Source organism: Narcine bancroftii, chromosome 4, assembly GCF_036971445.1.
Source record: "Narcine bancroftii isolate sNarBan1 chromosome 4, sNarBan1.hap1, whole genome shotgun sequence".
NCBI lineage: Eukaryota > Metazoa > Chordata > Chondrichthyes > Torpediniformes > Narcinidae > Narcine > Narcine bancroftii.
Genome location: NC_091472.1, coordinates 191212381 through 191233377, shown reverse-complemented (window position 1 = coordinate 191233377; position 20997 = coordinate 191212381). Strand labels below are relative to the sequence as shown.

Here is a 20997-nt window from a genome sequence, read left to right as displayed (position 1 = left end):
GCATTCTGACACTCCTGAGTGACTAATCATGGTAAAATGATGACATGTAATTCAACATTAATACCGCAGCTATGTTTAATCAAGCAAAAGGATGTGAACCACAAGAAAAGAGAAAAGTTACCTGAGATGTCCTGCCATGGGAAGATACTGGGGTCACAGATTTGAAAACGCTGTAAAGAGAATCTACAATGAAATGGAATGCAAATTCATGGCCTTGCAGTTTTGAGACATCTTTCACAATAGAAACAGAGTTCCACAGAAACAGGTCCCTTGGCCCAACTATTCTACACTGACCAGGCTGCTCCCATTTGCCTGTGTTCATCTCACTTTCTTCTACAGCACTGGTTTTCAAACTGCCCTCCTAAACTCACATTCCACTTTAAGTATTCCCTAGGCTGTAGGTGCTCCTTGATTAGTAAGGAATTGCTTAAGGTGGAATGTGACTGGGAAGAAAAAGTTTGGAAATCACTGTTTTAATCGTACCTAATTGACTCGTTATGTGCACGGTTTCATAACTCCAAAGGAAATGGGCCAATGACAATTTTTCTCAAGCAAAATATTTCAGTAACAATTAGGTCTAGAGCAGTGATTCTCAACCCTCCCTTCCCACTCACATACCATCTTAAGCAATCCCTTACTAATCACAGAGCACTTATAGCATAGGGATTACCTAAGGTGGAATGGAAGATTAGAGGGCAGTTTGAAAACCACTGGTCTAAACCTTTTCTATCCATGCATCTGACTAAATGCTTCATGTTATAATTCTATCCACCGCTACCTCTGGCAGCTCGTTCTGTTGAGAAGAAAGGGCCCCTCAGAACCCCCTTTAAATTTCCCCCCCACTTTAAATATATGCCCTCAGGTTTTAGACACCCCTAAACTGGGGAAAAGACCATGACTATTTACTTATCTAAAACACACTGTCTACCTGTGTCATGACTTTCATGGAACTATGTACCTATATCCCCAAGTCTCCGTTCTCCAACACTCTCCAGGGACTTTGCAAGTCCTGCCCTAAGTTAATCTACTGACGTGCAACTCCTCACACTTGATTGGGCTATATTCCACCTGCCATTCCTTGTCTGCATCTAGATCCTTCTGCATTGCAAACTATACCACCAATTTTGGAATCATTTGCAAGCAAGTCAAATCAAGTCGTCACCTTTTTTTTGTCATTCATACCATAACTAGTAATGCAATGCATAGTAAAGATGAGATGGTATTTCTCCAGGAGCATGGAAGCAGATTTACATAAATAGGAGTTAAATATTAGTCATAATACAATAAAAATCCATGATATACTAGTACACACATGTTCTAGGAATTGAGGAGTCTGATGGCTTGGGTGTAAAAACTGTTGCACAACCTGGACATGTGGGTCCGAGTGCTGTGGTCCCTCCTTCCAGATGGCAAAAGGGAGAAAAGTTTACAAGAGGGGTGTGAGAAATCCTTCATAATGATATTCACCTTCTGCATGCATCGAGTGTCATAGATGTCCGTTATGGTAGGAAGAGAGACCCCAATGATCTTCTCCACTGACTCCACTATCTTCTGCAGGGTCTTACTATCTTAGGTCATGCAGTTTCCAAATCAGGCGGTGATGCAGTTGCACAGGATGCTCTCAATACCTCCTCTGTAGAATGTAGTGAGGATGGAGGGTGGGAGATGAACTTTCCTCAGCCTTTGCAGGAAGTAGAGGTGCTGCTGGGCTTTCTTGGCTATGGAGCTGGTGTTGAGGGACCAGGTGAGATTCTCCACCAAGTGCACTCCAAGAAACTTGGTACTCTTGACAATCTCAACGGTAGAGCTGTCAATGAAGTCGACAACCATCTCTTTTGTTTCAGGTGCAGGTTGTCGGCTCTGCACCAGTCCTTTAGTGACTGCACCTCATCTCTGTTCGCTGACTCATCATTCTTGCTGCTCAGGCCTACCCCAGTCCTATCATCAGCGAACTTGATGACGTGTTCGAGCTGTGTTTTGCTGCACAGTCTTGAGTCAGCAGAGTGAACAGCATTGGACTAAGCACAAAGCCCTGGGGGGGGGGGAGGGGAGCGGCCCATACTCAGTGAATGGTCTTAGAAGTGCTGTTTCCGATCTGGACTTCCTGAGGTCTCCCCGTCACGAAGTCAAGAATCCAATTGCAGAGGAAGGTGTTTAGACCCAGCTTTCTCAACAGGTACTGAGGTATGATTGTGTCGAATGTCGAGCTGAAGTCAATAAACAGCATTCAAATAGACATGTCTTTATTTCCCAGGTGGGTGAGGGATAGATGGAGGATGGTGGCGATGGCATCATCCGTACTGCGGTTGGATCTATATGCAAACTGCAGGGGGTCCAGTGAGGGGGGCAGCAGGAGCTTGATCTGCCCCATGAGGATACTCTCGAAGCACTTCATGACAATGGACGTTCATGCGACAGGGCAGTAGTCATTGAGGCAGGATACTGATGACTTCTTTGGCACGGGGTCAATGGTGGTGGCTTTGAAGCCCATTGGAACCATGGTGCTTCTCAGGGAGATGTTAAATATGTTGGTGAGAACATCTGCTAGCTGAGCCACACATCTCCTGAGTACTCTGCCGGGAATGTTATCCGGTCCAGCAGCTTTCTGTTGGTTGACCTTGCCTAACACTCTTCTCACTTTGGCCACTGCAAGACACAGCACCTGATCATTTGGAAGAGAGATGGTCATACTAACTACACTACCAGCCAAGTTGTTAATATAGATGACAAGAAATAGCAGAGCCACCACAGATTCCTGTGGCACATTATTGGTCACAGGCCTCCACTGTCTCCTACAAGCCAATCCTATATACAATTGGTCAGCTAATCTGATCTTCCAGATGCAGGATCTGATCAATGACCTTGCTAAAGTCCTACTTGCTAAAGTAGACAATGTCTACTGCCTGCCTTCATTAATTGGCCACCTCCTCAAAAAACTCAAAATATGTGAAGCGTGGTTTCCCACACACAAAGCCATGCTGACTAACCCAAATCAGCACTTTGCCTTTCTCTCTCAGAATCCCCTCCAGTTACTTACCAACATCTGACATTAGTTCACCGGCCTGCAGTTTCCCTATCTTGTCTTTGCAATAAAGGCTCAACATTATCCACCCTCCAGTCTTCTGGCACCTCACCTGCGCCTAATGATGATGCAAACATGTCTCACAGGACCCCTGCAATTGGTACAAGTTTCCCATAATATCCTGGGATACATTTAGTCAGGCCTTGGGGATTTACTTACCTTTTGTGTTTTACGACTCCATTGTCTTCTCTTCTGTAACGTGGACTCTCGTCAGGGTATCATTATCTACCTCTCCGAGTTCTCTAGCCTTCATGTCTTTCTCCACAGTAAATACAAATGAGCAATACTCGTTTAGAGCCTTATTCATCTTCTGTGGTTCTATACAGAGCTGTTGTCATACCCACACTCCTGTTTGGGTCCTCTACCAGCATCACCTATGGCTCCTAGAATGCTTCCGCCAGCGTTGTCTCCGCTCCATCCTCAACATTCATTGGAGCGACTTCATCCCTAACATCGAAGTACTCGAGCTGGCAGAGGCCGACAGCATCGAATCCACGCTGCTGAAGATCCAACTGCGCTGGGTAGGTCACGTCTCCAGAATGGAGGACCATCGCTTTCCCAAGATCGTGTTATATGGCGAGCTCTCCACTGGCCACTGTAACAGAGGTGCACCAAAGAAGAGGTACAAGGACTGCTTAAAGAAATCTCTTGGTGCCTGCCACATTAACCACTGCCAGTGGGCTGATATCGCCTCAAACCGTGCGCCTCACAGTTCGGCGGGCAGCAACCTCCTTTGAAGAAGACCGCAGAGCCCACCTCACTGACAAAAGACAAAGGAGGAAAAACCCAACACCCAACCCCAACCAACCAATTTTCCCCTGCAACCGTGTCTGCCTGTCCCGCATCGGACTTATCAGCCACAAACGAGCCTGCAGCTGACATGGACATTACCCCTCCATAAATCTTCGTCCGCGAAGTCAAGCCAAAGAAAAAGAAAAGGTTCTATACATAGATGACCTTGCTAATTTTTAAAGTATTATATTCTCTTTATTTAACTTTTATACAGATATATTATAGATAAAAGATATAATAATCTTTTGCCTTTAATATATTTATAAAATCTCTTAGAATTCTCCTTAACCATATCTGACAGAGCCCTCCCATACCCACCTCTTCCCTATTTATTTCCCTCCTAAATCCTCCATGCTGCTCCAACAACTTGTTTAATTTCAACTGCCAATGGACACATGCCCCTCCTTTTTCTTGACCACAGTTGACCAGAACCTCAATATCTCTGGTCACCCAGGGCTCCATAATCTTAACAGCCTTGCCCTTCAATCTAACAGGAACATGAGATCTTTCACTCTCTCTTTTAAAAGCCTCCCACTTGCTGGGATGACCCTTTCCCAATTAATCTTTGTAAATTCCTGTCGAATACCATCAAAATTAGCCCTGCTCCAATTTAAGACATTAACTAGCAGACTAGTCTTTTTTATATATCGCTAACTGTTTTTAAACAAATGGAGTTCTGGTCATTGGTCTCAAAGTGTTCCACCACTGACCTCAGTCACCTGGTCTACTGTGTTTCATGAGAGCAGGTCTCTAAGTGCTCCATCAATGTATCATTTGCAAAAGCTTTCTTGGACACATTAAATAAATTACACACAAATGTGAAGATCATTTGAGCCTTCCACCAGCAGCATCTCAACGTTCAAAGCTAAATGCTGGACAGCTGGCATTGGTTTTCACTTTTAACATGATTGCACAATATTGCAAGCAAGTTCCGTAAGTTTGTGTTTTGTAGAGCAGTGATGTTGATTATTAGAATGCTAAGCACAGGAAAACATCACCGGTTCTAATTTAATAATAATAATAATATAATAACAATTACAACACGGAAACAGGCCATTAGGCCCTTCTAGTCCGCACCGAACCAAACACCCCTTTCTAATCCCACCTCCCTGCACAATGCCCATAACCCTCCATCTTCCTCTCATCCATATACCTGTCCAACCTTTTCTTAAATAATACAATTGACTCCGCCGCCACTATTTCTCCCGGAAGATCATTCCACACAGCTACCACTCTCTGAGTAAAGAAGTTCCCCCTCATGTTACCTCTAAACCTCTGCCCCTTAATTCTTAACTCATGTCCTCTTGTTTTAATCTTTCCTCCTCTTAACGGAAATAGTCTATCCACATCCACTCTGTCTATCCCTTTCATAATCTTAAATACTTCTATCAAATCCCCTCTCAACCTTCTACGCTCCAAAGAATAAAGACCCAATCTGTCCAATCTCTCCCCATACTCCAGATGCTTAAACCCAGGCAACATTCTGGTAAACCTTCTCTGCACTCTCTCCACTCTGTTTATATCCTTCCTATAATTAGGCGACCAGAACTGCACACAGAACTCCAAATTAGGCCGCACCAACGTCTTATACAATCTCAACATCACCTCCCAACTCCTATATTCCATGCAATGATTGATAAAGGCCAGCATACTAAAAGCCTTCTTCACCACCCTATTCACGTGAGTTTCTACCTTCAGGGAACGATGTACCGTCACTCCTAAATCTTTCTGCTCTTCTGTATTCCTCAATGCTCTCCCATTTACCACATATGTCCTATTCTGATTCTTCTTACCAAAATGAAGCACCTCACACTTATCAGCATTAAATTCCATCTGCCATTTTTCAGCCCACTTTTCTAAGCAGCCCAAATCCCTCTGCAATCCTAGAAAACCTTCTTCATTATCCACTATTCCACCTATCTTAGTATCGTCTGCATATTTACTAATCCAATTCACCACCCCATCATCTAGATCATTAATGTATATAACGAACAACAATGGGCCCAATACAGATCCTTGAGGCACACCACTGGTCACCGGCCTCCAACCTGACAGACAATTATCCACTACCACTCTCTGGCCTCTCCCTTTCAGCCAATGTTCAATCCATTTGACTATCTCAAAATTTATACCTAAAGACTGCACCTTCCTAACTAACCTTCCATGTGGTACCTTATCGAAGGCCTTACTGAAGTCCATATAGACAACATCCACTGCGCTACCCTCATCCACATTCCTAGTCACCTCTTCAAAAAATTCAATCAGATTGGTCAAACATGACCTTCCTCCCACAAATCCATGTTGAGTACTCCTGATCAGACCCTGTCTATCCAGATGTTTATAAGTACTATCTCTAAGAATTTTCTCCATTAATTTACCTACCACAGACGTCAAACTTACAGGCCGATAGTTGCCAGGCTTCCTCCTTGAACCCTTTTTAAATAACGGAACCACATGCGCAATGCGCCAATCCTCCGGCACTATCCCCATATCTAATGACATTCGAAAAATTACCGCCAGAGCCTCTGCTATTTCCTCCTTCACTTCTCTCAATGTCCTGGGGAAGATCCCGTCTGGTCCTGGAGACTTATCCACCTTTATATTCTTCAAAAGCCTTAAAACTACACCTTTTGTAATCTCTATATTCCCCATATTTACCCAATTTGCTTTTTTTATCCCACATCTCCCAATATCCTTCTCCTTAGTGAATACCGAAGAAAAGAAACTGTTCAATATCTCCCCCATTTCTCTAGGTTCCACACACAGTTTTCCACTCTGATTTTCTAAGGGACCAATTTTGTCTCTAGCTTTCCTCTTACCATTAACATATTTGTAGAACTCTTTTGGATTTGTTTTCACCCTGCTTGCCATAGTTTTCTCGTACCTTCTTTTAGCTTTCCTAATTCCTCTCTTAAGATTCCTCTTACATTCAATGTATCTTTCAAACATCTCCTTAACTCCATGCTTCTTATATCTAATGTACGCCTCCCTTTTTCTTCGAACCAAGTTTCCAATATTCCTTGAAAACCACGGCTCTCTCAAACCTTTTGCCCCTCCTTTTAACCTAACAGGAACATAAAGCTTTTGCACTCTCAAAATCTGATCTTTAAAAGACTTCCATCTCTCTACTACATCCTGCCCATAAAACAAATTGTCCCAATGCACACCCTGCAAGTCCTTTCGCATCTCCTCAAATCTAGCTTTTCCCCAATCAAAAACCTCAATCCTTGGCCCTGATTTCTCTCTTTCCATAATGACATTGAAGCTGATGGCATTATGATCACTGGACCTGAAGTGCTCGCCAACACTAACCTCCGTCACTTGACCCATCCCATTTGCCAACAGTAGATCTAACACTGCTCCTTCTCTGGTCGGCACCTCTACATATTGTTGTAAAAAACTATCTTGCACACATTTCACAAACTCTAACCCATCCATTCCTTTCACAGAATGTGTTTCCCAATCTATATGTGGAAAATTAAAATCTCCCATAATTACAACCCTGTGCTTATCACAAATATCTACTATCTCCCTACAGATTTGCTCCTCTAGGCCTCGGTCCCCTCCGGGTGGTCTATAATACACCCCTACAAGTGTAACCTCTCCTTTCCTACTCCTCAGTTCCACCCAAATAGCCTCCGTGGATGTGCCCTCTAATCTATCCTTCCTAGGCACCGCTGTAATATTTTCCCTGACAAGCAATGCAACCCCACCTCCTCTTGCCCCTCCGACTCTATCACACCTAAAACAACGAAACCCAGGGATATTCAGTTGCCAATCACATCCCTCCTGCAACCATGTCTCACTAATCGCTACCACATCATACTTCCAAGTATCAATCCACACCTTCAGCTCATCCACCTTTTTTACAATACTCCTGGCATTAAAATATATGAATTTCAGGGATTTCCCATTTTTTAATCCCTGTTTTCCCTCATCTTTAAGAACAACATTATTTACTTTTCCTGACAATTGCCCTTCATCTTCTTCCAGAGCATTTCCCTTCTCTATCACCTGCCCATCCATATTCAAATACTTACTACAAACTTTCATTGTTTTCATTCTAACCTTCTCCTTACTGCTCTGTACTATTTTGTTCCCTCCCCCCAACCATTCTAGTTTAAAGGATCCTGAGTAGCCCTAGCAAATACCTCTGCAAGGATTCTGGTCCCCCTGGGATTTAAGTGTAACCCGTCCTTACTATACAGGTCACATCTCCCCCAAAAAAGGTCCCAGTTATCCAGAAACTTAAAACCCTGCCCCTTACTCCACCCCTTCAGCCACGTGTTAATCCTCCACCTCATCCTATTTCTATTCACACTGTCACGTGGCACAGGGAGTAATCCAGAGATTACCCCCTTTGCGGTCCTTCTTTTTAACTCCCTACCTAACTGCCTGTACTCACTTTTTAGGACCTCTTCTCTAATTCTCCCTATGTCATTGGTACCTACATGTACCACGACCTCTGGCTCCTGTCCCTCCCACTTTAGGATATCTGGGACACGAGCAGCAACATCTCGGACCCTGGCACCAGGGTCAAGGATAAAGTGCAGCAAAGGTTTCATGATTCATGTTTGAAATTTGTTATTTGATGTTTATCAACCATGACCCTATTGGAATTTGATGGAACGTGCATCCAACACCCAAATGTTGAAACAATGGATTAACAGCCACTTTTAGGCACGCAAAGATCATGGGAAACCAGGTAGCATTTGTGGCACTGTACGTTGCTAACTCAAACCTTCTGGATAAAAGATACTGGTCCAGCACAAATTACAAGTATCAAATATAATCAAATGAAAGGGAATTGAGTTTATCTGTACTTGAGAAGATGAAGTCTTTTTATGTTTGTCTCACCCCAATTGTAATATGGTTCAAATGATTTCAATATATCAGCAGGAAAAACCCTCTTCTGTTAAACATATGCAGTAAAAAAAACTTAGAAAATGCTGAAGGGTCATTGACAGAAAACATTGACTCAGTTTCTCTCTTCATGATGCTACCTGACCTGCTGAGTACTTTTTATTTTGCATTACCTGTTTTTCGCTCTATTAAATAAGCGACTGGTAGGCATCATCAAGCAGTTGCAAGACACAGAACCAGCTCAGTGGAAAAAGGAAAAAGTCAAGGCAGTTTATTTTTCTGTTCAACGAAGTGGCCATCAGGCTCTCAGCAAGAAGCTGCCAAATCTTACTTCAGGTAGCTTCATTTCTATTCATTGGTCAAATTAGAAAAGCTAACACCTCACCCAATTTTAATCATTAGTTTATAAACCTTCTAGACCAGTGGTTTTCAAACTTACCCCCTAGACATACATTCCACCTTAAGTAATCCCTATGCCATCGGTGTTCTGTGATTAGTAAAGGATTGCTTAAGGTGTTATGTGAGTGGGAAGGGAAGGTTGAGAATCATTGCTCTAGACCCAATTGTTAATGAAATATTTTGCTTGAGAATATTTGTCATTGGCCCATTTCCTTTGGAGTTATGAAACCGTGCACATAACGAGTCAATGAGGTACGATTAAAACAGTTTGAAAACCACTGGGCTGGAGTCAAAGCAATGAAACATTAACAGAACAATATGTTTTGTCTTGGAAAGGATTTAAGCATTCACCACTCAAATGATGAAACATTAGCAACAAATACCAAGATTACATTGAAGATTTTGTGAGCACTAAGTGGAAAACTTTTGAGATCCTGTGTAATTTGAGGTGAGATGCTCCCAGACTATTTGAAAGAGGAGAGGAGCACAATTTCAATCCCAGTGAAATTGAACACAAAAAAGGCTGCGTAAAATGAAATGTTCGCAAAGCTAACCATCTCAATTCAAAGGTCAGAAAAGCTGTGGGATGTAGCAGAGAACGATATAGCAAGAGAGGAATTTCAAAAGAAATGTGCAGTACACATTCTGCATTAGAAGCTGATAATCCTGCCACATAATGGAACATTATTCTCTTGGGTGCTTCCAAACCTTGCAGTCTTAGACCCAATTATTTTTGTGGAATCAGCAGACATTAACACACTTACCTTAATTCAGTTTTATGTTCTTCCTGGTCTAATTGTGCACACAATTTCTTTTCTAACTTCTGAAGAAAGGGAGACAATTATCAGTTAGTAAGTTATATAGCAGTTAATGTTCAGCCCACACTATAAATATCTGCATGTTTATAAAGAACAAAACTGTGGTCAATGTGGGAGAGAGGCAATTCATGACAATGGAACCTCTAAATATAACCATCAACTGAACAGGCAAAAAGAAAAGGGATGATTGAAAATTATACTGATAGAAATCGGAAAAAGTCTGTTTCCTAAACCCTTCATTGAGAGGGGCGGGGGGGGGGGGAGCGAGAATTAAACAACTGAAGAAACAAAAGACCCTTATTAAGCCTGCCCTGGCATTCCTTGAAACCACAGCACCTTGGTTTGGAAGAGGCAAAAAAAATCAGGCTTCCTGCCATTTGTAAAGTGAAATGACACCAAATCCTTCCACTAACTTCAGCATCCCACCCCTTATCCAGTGTCTTGCATGATCTTCTTTGATCTCACAATATCCAAAATGTTCAGGTGTAGAATATACAGCACAGGAACAGGCCCTTCGTCCCACTTATCTGTGCTAACTACGATGACAAATTAAACCAATCCCATCTCCCTGCCCATTCACCTGTCTGTCTAAATGGCTCTTCAAAGTCGCTATCACATTTTCTTCCATCACTTCCACAGGCAGCACCTGCCAGGCACCTACCTTTCTCCTGAGAGCCAAATTCTCTCATCCAGTCAACATCCTGGTGAACCCCTTCTGCACCCTCTCCTAAGTATTCACATCCTTCCTGCAATGCAGCAATACAGGTACTCCCCAACATACATCCGTGTTTTGTTCTGGCTGTCCGGTCATATCTCGGAATGGACACATGTCAGAATTACATACATACCTTGACAGTCAGCGTGCCAAGGTCTATAGGTTGGACACAACCATCTGTATTCCTGAAAGCGGATGCAAAGTGGGTTCGCATAGTGGTGTTTGGTTGGTGCATGCGTGAGAGTTAAGTGTCCTAACAATATTGAGTTTGCGCCCCTAACTCTCGCACATACGCCAAGTGAATTCCACTCTGCGAACCCACCACTGTGCCATCGGCATAGTGCACTAACCGAAGACTCACATATGCGCACAGGAATCAAGATGGCCACGACCAGCCTACGGACCCCAAGACGCTGACTACAAAGTAAGTACACACACTTTGGCTCTTACATGCCCTGTATCCCTGTTATAGATTGTCAAATACAACATAAACTGCGCAAATTTTGTATTTTTTCTTTTTTTAAAAAAATGTTGTATATGTGGATGGATGCAAGTCACATAGGTCACAAGTCAGGGAGTACCTGTACTCTAAACATGGCCCAACCAAAGTTTTCTGTAGTCATAACAATGACTTGAAAACTTTTATACTCCGTGTCCTGACTGATAAGGCATATTGAACACTTTCCCATCTATCTACTCCTGTTGTCACTGTCAAAGAGCTATGAACATACACCCCAAGGTCCCTCCATACATTGATGCTCCTTAGTGATCTGCCATTTCCATATACTTTTCTCTGTCATCTGACCTCCAAAAATCCAACACCTCACTCTTGTTCAGATTAAACTCCATCTGCCATTTCTCCACCCATAACTCCAACTGATGTATGTCCTGCTGCAACCTTTGACAATCTTCCTCACTGCCGACCACGCCACTAATTTTGGTGTTGCTGTATACATACATCTGTATATTTTTGTCCATATCATTTTACATAACAAAAGGGCTTTTTAATCTTAATTTTAAAAAATTTAATTTTTAAATGCACACATGCAGCATGGTAACAGGCCATTACGGACCACGAGCCCGTGCCATTTAATTTACACCCAATTAATCTACACCCCCAGTACATTTAGAATGGTGGGGGGGGGGGTGGGGAACAGGAGCCCCCGGGGAAAACCCATGCAGTCACAGGGAGAAAGTACAAACACCTTACAGGCAGCGCAGGATTCGTACCACAGTCCCGATCACTGGCGCTGTAAAGGTGTTGCACTAACCGCTACGCCAACCGTGCCGCCCAGCAGTCATCCTTGCAGAGCAACACTGGTGATAGACTTGTAGTCGGAATAACACCCCACCACCACATCACCCATCTTCTGTGGCTAAACAAATTTTGAATCCAATCTACCATGTCTCTGTGGATCCCACATGCCTTAATCTTCTGGATCAGCCTACCACGAGGGACCTTGTCGAAATCTTTATCAGAGTCCATGTGGACAACATCCACAGCTCTCTGCTCATCAATCACCTTTGTTTCCTCCTCACAATAAACTCAATTGGTAAGACATGACCTCCCTAGCACAAAACCACAACGACTATCATTAATATAAATGAAACCTTGGATAAGTTCATGCCTTTCCAGATGTAGGTAAATCCCCTAAGCATATTTGCCAGTAGTTTTCCTACCACTGAAGCAAGGCTTACTGGACTATAATTTCTTAGTCTGTTCCTATTGCCCTTCTAAAAGGAGCAAAGCTGGCTGTTCTGCAGATCCTCTAGATCTTGCTTGTGGCTAAAGAGGATACAAAGATCTTTGTCAAGTCCCCAGCGATCTCCTCTTTTGCCTTTCTCAATAATTTGGGATAGATCCCATTAGGCTCTGGGCCATCCACCTTACTGTCCTGCAAATCTCTCAACACCTACACCTTCTTGATATCTATGTTCTCCTAAAATATATATACACAATAAATACAGCAAAGTATGTTTCAGGGACTCATGACACAGTGTACACTTGTGGCACTGATAGAACTAAAAGAAGGCAGTCCATCACATTTCAGAACAGCTTGCAGGTCCTGCCAATACATTGGTGAGAACAAAAATCTGTGAGGTGCTTGTTCATTGCAGCAAGTGATGCAGTTCACAAGAACACTGGCACATATTTCCCAGTCACTCATTAAGCACTTCATTTACGTTTAAAAAAAATGGTGTCAGACTTTATGAAAGTTGCCGTTGTCAATCACCTCCAGAGCTTCAGTTTTCAGTGCTAGCTGCTGCTCCAACTCTGCAATCTGATTCGTTGAACTCTCCTGGAGGTCATGGAACGCAGTCTGGAGGTGTTGGATCTCCTTCAGCAGGCGGATAATCTCTCGGTCTTTAGCAACCAATGCTGCCTCCAGTCTCGAACCAGGGCACATCAAAATATTTGCTTGATCCTGGGTGGAAAAGGAAAGAATGTTTTGGGTTGTTTTCCAGCACCGAGTGCATGATCTTCTTTCGCAATTCATTGGAAAACTCGAACACTTATAGAGCCCTGCTAAAGCTAACTTTCTACTTTTAAAAGTTTAATTTCACTACTTTAATAACACTAAAGTTTATTCAATAATATTTTACTTAAAAAAAGAGAACTAAAAGAAATAATGTGGGTTATTGAATGTTAGGATTAAGCTTAGAGACACCAGTCAAGGCATTTAATCATTAAAACAGACAGACACGTATCGTGTTAGGTAATTTAGCACCAGAGATAAAGGCTTCCTTTATTGAGAGCCAGTTTTGGCATTCATTCCATGATCTGCTTTGACCCGAATGAAATGCGGTCATTGTTTCCAAGCATGTTCCTTTTGGAGATTTTACTGGAAATAAAATGATTTTAGTTATGGAGGCAGAGCTTACTGTAACTGTAAGATAACACACTTTTTTAGGCTTATTAATGAATCCCAGTGATGCACAGTGTGTTGTTGTTTGGGACAAGTGCAAAGTTGCACTGGTTTTCAAATGGAACTTGAGCCTTGAGGAAAATGCCCTGGGACAATTAACCAAGTTTAATTACCGGGTCTAGGACATTTTGGCGTCCACAGTTTAGCATTGGACATTTTGGCACTGGACGTTTTGGCATGCCACCCTACTCACTGTCTGCTGGTTGACTAGGTCCTGCTGCACTACCTGAAACCCCTGCATTGAAGAAACCCCCTTCCCCTAGGAAACCACTCCCCCAGCAAACAAGGGCTTTTCATAGCTTATAAGGATATATTTAAATTATTATAAACAGTTGGGGAATAATCAAAAACAAAGGCTTGTGGTAAAGTATAACGATATATGTATTATGTTTATTCTAAGTATTGTATGTTTAATTACAGATAATGGAATTACAATCACAGTGACTGCAGACTTTCCTGTTTAACCACATTATAGTTTGTTGTTTTTTAAAGTGAGGTAAATGGAGCTGGTAGTCATGGTGGGGAGCTGGCTGATGGAGGACCTCAGTTTTCTTCAGGCTGACTTCCAGGCCAAACATTTTGGCAGTTTCCGCAAAACAGGACGTCAAGCGCTGAAGAGCTGGCTCTGAATGGGCAACTAAAGCGGCATTGTCTGCAAAGAGTAGTTCACAGACAAGTTGCTCTTGTGTCTTGATGTGGGCTTGCAGGCGCCTCAGATTGAAGAGACTGCCATCCGTGCGGTACCGGATGTAAACAGCGTCTTCATTGTTGAGGTCTTTCATGGCTTGTTTCAGCATCATGCTGAAGAAGATTGAAAAGAGGGTTGGTGCGAGAACGCAGCCTTGCTTCACACCATTGTTAATGGAGAAGGGTTCAGAGAGCTCATTGCTGTATCTGACCCGACCTTGTTGATTTTCGTGCAGTTGGATAACCATGTTGAGGAACTTTGGGGGGCATCCGAGGCGCTCTAGTATTTGCCAAAGCCCTTTCCTGCTCACAGTGTCGAAGGCTTTGGTGAGGTTAACAAAGGTGATGTAGAGTCCTTTGTTTTGTTCTCTGCACTTTTCTTGGAGCTGTCTGAGGCCAAAGACTCCCACATCTCCATTGGGCACACAAAACTCAAAACGGTCAACCAGTTTACCTATCTCGGCTGCACCATTTCATCGGATGCAAGGATCGATAACGAAATAGACAACAGACTCGCCAAGGCAAATAGCGCCTTTGGAAGACTACACAAAAGAGTCTGGAAAAACAACCAACTGAAAAACCTCAGAAAGATTAGCGAATACAGAACCGTTGTCATACCCACACTCCTGTTTGGCTCCGAATCATGGGTCCTCTACCGGCATCACCTACGGCTCCTAGAACGCTCCCACCAGCGTTGTCTCCGCTCCATCCTCAACATTCATTGGAGTGACTTCATCCCAAACATCGAAGGACTCAAGATGGCAGAGGCCGACAGCATCAAATCCATGCTGCTGAAGATCCAACTGCACTGGGTAGGTCACGTCTCCAGAATGGAGGACCATCGCCTTCCCAAGATCGTGTTATATGGCGAGCTCTCCACTGGCCATCGTGACTGAGGTGCACCAAAGAAGAGGTACATGGACTGCTTAAAGAAATCTCTTGGTGCCTGCCACATTGACCTCCACCAGTGGGCTGATATCACCTCAAATCGTGCATCTTGGCACCTCACAGTTCGGCGGGCAGCAACCTCCTTTGAAGAAGACCGCAGAGCCCACCTCACTGACAAAAGACAAAGGAGGAAAAACCCAACACCCAACCCCAACCAAACAATTTTCCCCTGCAATCGCTGCAAGCATGTCTGCCTGTCCCGCATCGGACTTGTCAGCCACAAACGAGCCTGCAGCTGACGTGGACATTACCCCTCCATAAATCTTCGTCCGTGAAGCCAAGCCAAAGAAGAAGAAAGAAGAAATGGAGCAGTTTCTGAAGCACCAGGCATTGTGGGTAATGTGGATGCTATCGCCCTCTTGTGGAACAGCAGAGATCAAGAGCTTGTTAAATGCCCTCCACGACAACCAGGGGGGGAAAAAAAACAGAACCTTTTCAAAATTATGGTTGCGGGGCTCCAGTGGCAGTGATAGAGGTTATTTTAGCTAGCAGACCAGTGGACATCTCAGGATGGCGGCACTACTTCAGCTGCTGTCATTGATGCCGACCTGGGAGGAGAGGAGATGCATTGGTCAGCGCTCCTCTGTGGGGCTGAACTGCCTGGCGTTTCCATTGATGGCCCCGTGCAGGTTTCAACTGCCTGTAGAACGGGGTTGGTGGCTGTTCCCAAAATGTTTCTGAAACGCAACAACACTGCCGGGAGCCGGGCCAGTGCCAAACAATAAATCCCAAAATGTCTGCTGGAGGAGGATTAGATTATTTGTATAATAAGTGATCGTTTAATAAGTATATAATACATCCCAAAATGTTTCTGAAATATCGCAACACCGGGGGTTGCTGGGCTAGCACCAAACCGTGGGTGCCAAAATGTCTAAAGAGCTACAAAAGTAATTTTTTTTGCCAAAATGCGAGCGCCAAAATGTCCGATTCTATTAAGGACCTTAGCATTGGATCCGGTTTTACAAAAATGAGTAACTACTGAAAGTTTCTTTGTGGATCTGCAACATGTGAGGGCTTAGTCACCACAGCAATTATTTTTTAAAGAGTAGTTGGATTGTGCCAGCTTTTTAAATTAATGTGGAAATAATTTCAAAAAAATTGTTGCATTGATACAAAGGGCTAAAATGTCCAAATTCACCAAGCCTTTAATTTTAGACCAATGTCTTGAAGGCACCACAAAAGGCCAAGTATCAAGCCAGCTTGAAGCACATGTAAAGTTTAAAGACCAATAAAAGTGACTATTGTGCTTCCAAACAGATCCATCTACTGACATCAATCAAAAATAGAAGACCAGAAATGGATAAGATGTTGCCCGAAACAGCATGGCCAAGATTAATTGATTTTATCTGTGCTTCCTACAGTGTAGCACCCCGCTTGAGCATCTAATTGTTTCTAAAATGATTTTTATTTTTACTGCTCATCCCATACTTTTATTTCATGCATTGGACATTGCGTGCGACAAAGGTTTACATCATTAACCGGAAATCTGCAATTCAGATTCCAGATTTTTTGTCAGAGTACGTACATGACATCACATACAACCCTGAGATTCTTTTTCCTGCGGGCCAGGCAGAATGAGTCCTTATTGATTGTGCAAAAAAAGTGTACTCAACGTACGCATGTAAACAAATAAAATATAAACAAATGGTGCAATACAGAGAGATAAAAGTAATAAACATAAGAGTCCCTGATTGAGTTTGTGGCTGAGGAGTCTAACGGTGCAGTATTTTATATTTGACTTCATTAAATCCAATCTGTGTTTACACCACTCCTGTTTTGTTTTGAGTTATTTTCACCCACTTTGATTTGGATTGTATTTCCTAAACCTGAACTTGCAAGCTTGCTAGAAAAATAATTGACCCCAAGCTGAGCTCTGGAGTGCACCTCCTCCAGTCACTTGAGATCTTGCATGATACCATGTCTCTTTCAAGGAGCCAACATTCCTCTTTCATATCGCATTTGTTGCTAATCTCCACTGCTTTCAATTCAATCCGTAAGCTCTGCCACAAGAAATTTTGTGCCTTTTTTCCCTCGTTTCCTTATTAGACAGTAAGACAGCATCTTTGTGTGCTCTGAATTAAGGGTGACTGCTGATCACTGGGTTGGCACACCAGTAATGCTCCCAAATCCCTTACCACTCCGCCAACACGAGGGGAACGACACGCCAAATGAATGGAGCAATTTACGGACTGCTCCCGGAGACTCTCCACTTCCCTCTGCGCAGCTTCAGCCCTCTGCAATACACAAAAACATTAAAAACTGAGTTTCAACGGTAGGATTCACCAGCACCATCTGGGATTCTTCATTTCCCATTTTTACGCCTGCTTTATGGACTTAACTAGATAATTAATTCTGGACCAATACTGATAATAAACAGAGCTAGTACATAATTTGCCATGGGCTTTCAACTATTGGATTGCATACATATAAAACTTTAAACACTAACTTAAACTCCTCTCATAATATGCTAGATACACAAGTTAAAGTACAGCCACAATTGAGGTTCAAGCTTTTTAAAAACTTCAAAACCAAATTAAAGACAATTTAGCTCGACAAAAGCTTGTGATACTGTGCACTGCATTCAAGACGTATATTTTGGTAGATGACAATTAGGCACAACTTTCACATTGCTGTCAATCAAATGGAAGACACCAAAATGTAATCTAGGGTCTCAAGATTCTGACAAATGTAAATGAGCAACATTACTCAATTTATTTCATTGTGGAAATAAAGAATTCGGGAACAGTATGATACCAATGAGCTTCGACATAATTACATTTAATTGGGAATAAATAAATATTGCATCTAAATCTGGATTTTTATAAATAACTGTTAAGGTAACTGATATTTTAAAAAATCAGCTCTCACTGGAAAAACCGAGCTGTTGTGAACGGATGATGATTCTTTGAAGCCTGTCAGTAAAAGGCTCATTTCAGCAACAATTCTACCTACTGATCATTATAGTGCAACCCTTAGTATTAATGCTGCTTACATTTACTGCAAGAGTGGCTCTTGACATGGACCCGGCCCCCCAGGAAAAGCAAAACCTTGAGAGACGCAGTGAATCAAAGCGTTGCAATTCTGAGCCAGACAAAAAGATTCTAGGTTCCACTGAGTTTTTGGTGGGAAAGAAATTGATGTGGGGGGGAAGTGGGCATCATACTTAATGGCTAGCTATCCCTGCTCCCATTCACCACCAGGCAGCATTGCGTCACTGGATGTCCGACTTGGGAACAACTGGATCGCACCAGGAGTCACCCAATATCATTGGAATTGCTGGTTCCCCAGGACAATGTCGGAATTACCAGGGACCGAGGGCCAATTTCTAAGGCCGGGAAGACAGATTTTTTTTTAAAGTATATTTCTGCCAGTTAGTAAGAAAGAATGAATCCAAGCGTGAAATGTTAAAAAAAAGTCGAAGGTTGTGTGGGGAAACTGCATTATGGGGTCGGCTAATAAGAGATAATTTCTTGCAAACTCCAGGAATTTAGAAAGAAGAGTTTTCATCTCAACAACACTAGCTCCAAGACCCACATCTGGACCCACATATAGAACCATGCAGAGGCTGCGGGCATCCAAAACTTATCACGAGATTGATAAAACTAGTGGGTGGGGTCTGATCAGGAGCAGATAAAGTTAACTTCAATAGTAAAAGCTCAATCCACAAAATTGGATTCGGGGAGTCGGTGTGCAGGTGCGGTAATAGACTGAGGGGAGGGTTCAGAGTCGGTGTCAGGAGCTCCAGTCTGCTGAGGAGGAAGGGAGGGGAGGGGATGGAACACCACTAAGCCTGAGGTCCCGCTCCTGCCCGGGAGGCCACCCTCCTTAATGACGCCAGGTCAAGGGATTCTTCTGGCCGCTTGCGGCCGGGAGACAGAGGCACACAGTTTGAGAGAGAGAGTTGGAGAAAGTCAATAGAGGCAGGTAAAGATGAAATAGGAAGGGAGGGGGAAGGGAGTAACCAGAAACGGGGACAATCATCATTATAATTTCACAACGGGTTAATTTTTTTCAACCTGTGTGGTCAGTTCGGCTCTGAAAATATTTTGAATAAATGAGGATTTTTTTGGAGAATCTGATTTTGGATAATCGGAGTTGTACTGTACTTGAAAATGAAAAACGTTCACTTGCTGTTTAATTGGGAGTTAGTTCAGTCAAAGAGGCACAGGTAATTTGGTTGAAATGGATTGGTTTTGGATGATCGCAGGTGGGCTAGCTCAGAGTATTCCACATAGAAGGATGGGAAATATTGGGGAGGTGGGTAAAGGCAGTCATGGAGATGGTCCGAGGCTCACCGAGGCTATAAACTGCCTGGCTCAATCTCAGGTGGTTTCCAGGCTGTCCATCGATTGCGATTTGCCAGTTTACCACCAGATGGACCAATTTTGAGATGGATTCCACTGAAGGCTGTGAAGGTGTACTCTGGTTTTCAGTACAAGCTGGATGTAATTTCATAACAAGACCAACTTAACTTCATGTCAAGTGAGCTGATTTCATTAGGCCTATTTCCAACAAGCGCAGCAAATTGCAGCTCTTCAAGAAGCTGGTACAGTCACACATTCCTGATATTTACATCACCAGCTAGCAACAATAAACATGCAAAACTGACACACAAAGCTGCATTCTGTAGATGCTCAGGATACTTAAGAGATTTAGCAAATCAATACATTATGCCACCATTATTAGACACATTCCTTTTAAAACAGAATATTGCATGTACGATACTTTTACAGCTTTCATTCTGCTTCATTCTTACCTGATTAGCTTTCTCTAAGTTGGTCATGATCATCCCCACTTCGTCTGCCCTAAAATAGACGCAAAACGTCACTGTTTGACAGGATATAACCTACAATCCTGTGAAGAAACTGCAAAATAGCAACTCATGACTTACTGCTGCAGTTGATTCAACTCCTAGAATACGATAATTTGCAACAGTGCTAGCCATGTTAACCTTTCTGCTGTGGCTACCAGGATTACTTTCTTGGAACAAATCTTAATCTAGTTAAATGAACTTGTACATTGTACATTTCATGAAGATTGCATGTTAAAATTATGATGTGCTATGCACCATTGGGAATTTCAATTGTATCAATAATATGCTCCAAAGCACCTGTAATCACATTACTACATGTATTAACACAGTCATCTTGGTAACAGAGGAAAGTAATACTTTCATTTGTATTATGACAGATGGCTTTCTAGCCAAACATTAGATGAGGTTGTACACAATTAATTGGCTACGTATTACATTTGATAAACCATAAATCGTAAGATAAAAATGAGCACACTGTTATTTAAACTTGTTATTTCTATGAATTTTTGAAACGTGTAGACACAGACATCTGGTGTAACAACAAACAGCAAGTCTACCAGAAGTAGCAACTTCAAAGATGAAAGTGGTTCCACTCAAATGTCCTCTCCTTTCTGCCTATGTGGGAGCAAGTCAAATTACAGCAAAACCCCTGTTATCCGGAATTCAAGCAACCAACAATCGCGGAAAATAAATAGGTTAAAAATACGCAAGTTCGCCGTTAGTCGCCAATCCAATGGTCTCATGAAGGGAAGATCCTGCCTGACCAAACTAATGGAATTTTTTGTTGAAATCTCGAGTAGGATGGACAAGGGAGTGGCTGTAGACATTGTGTATTTGGATTTTCAAATTTGCAGTAATATGTGCAGTTTTGGGCCCCTTATCTTAGAAGGGATGTAATAATGATGGAGAGAGGACAGAGAAGATTTACCAGAATGATTCCTGGAATGCAGGGG

At 42.7% G+C, this 20997-nt stretch overlaps 1 protein-coding gene across 6 annotated transcripts in view; it reads right to left on the bottom strand.

The window, feature by feature from the left end:
* The window catches only part of cux2b (cut-like homeobox 2b), a 392464-nt gene that overhangs the window by 69049 nt on the left and 302418 nt on the right, over positions 1 to 20997 (bottom strand). For all 6 annotated transcript variants that reach the window (XR_011356280.1, XR_011356281.1, XR_011356284.1 and 3 more), the window contains 5 exons: positions 19988 to 20036; positions 17367 to 17465; positions 12904 to 13095; positions 9901 to 9959; positions 122 to 170 (listed from right to left, as the gene is read on the bottom strand). Coding sequence is in view for 1 of the 6 variants with exons in the window: in XM_069933362.1 (XP_069789463.1) it covers positions 122 to 170; positions 9901 to 9959; positions 12904 to 13095; positions 17367 to 17465; positions 19988 to 20036 (448 nt within the window). In the remaining 5 variants the exon portion in view is untranslated. The remainder of the gene's footprint in view (positions 1 to 121; positions 171 to 9900; positions 9960 to 12903; positions 13096 to 17366; positions 17466 to 19987; positions 20037 to 20997) is intronic.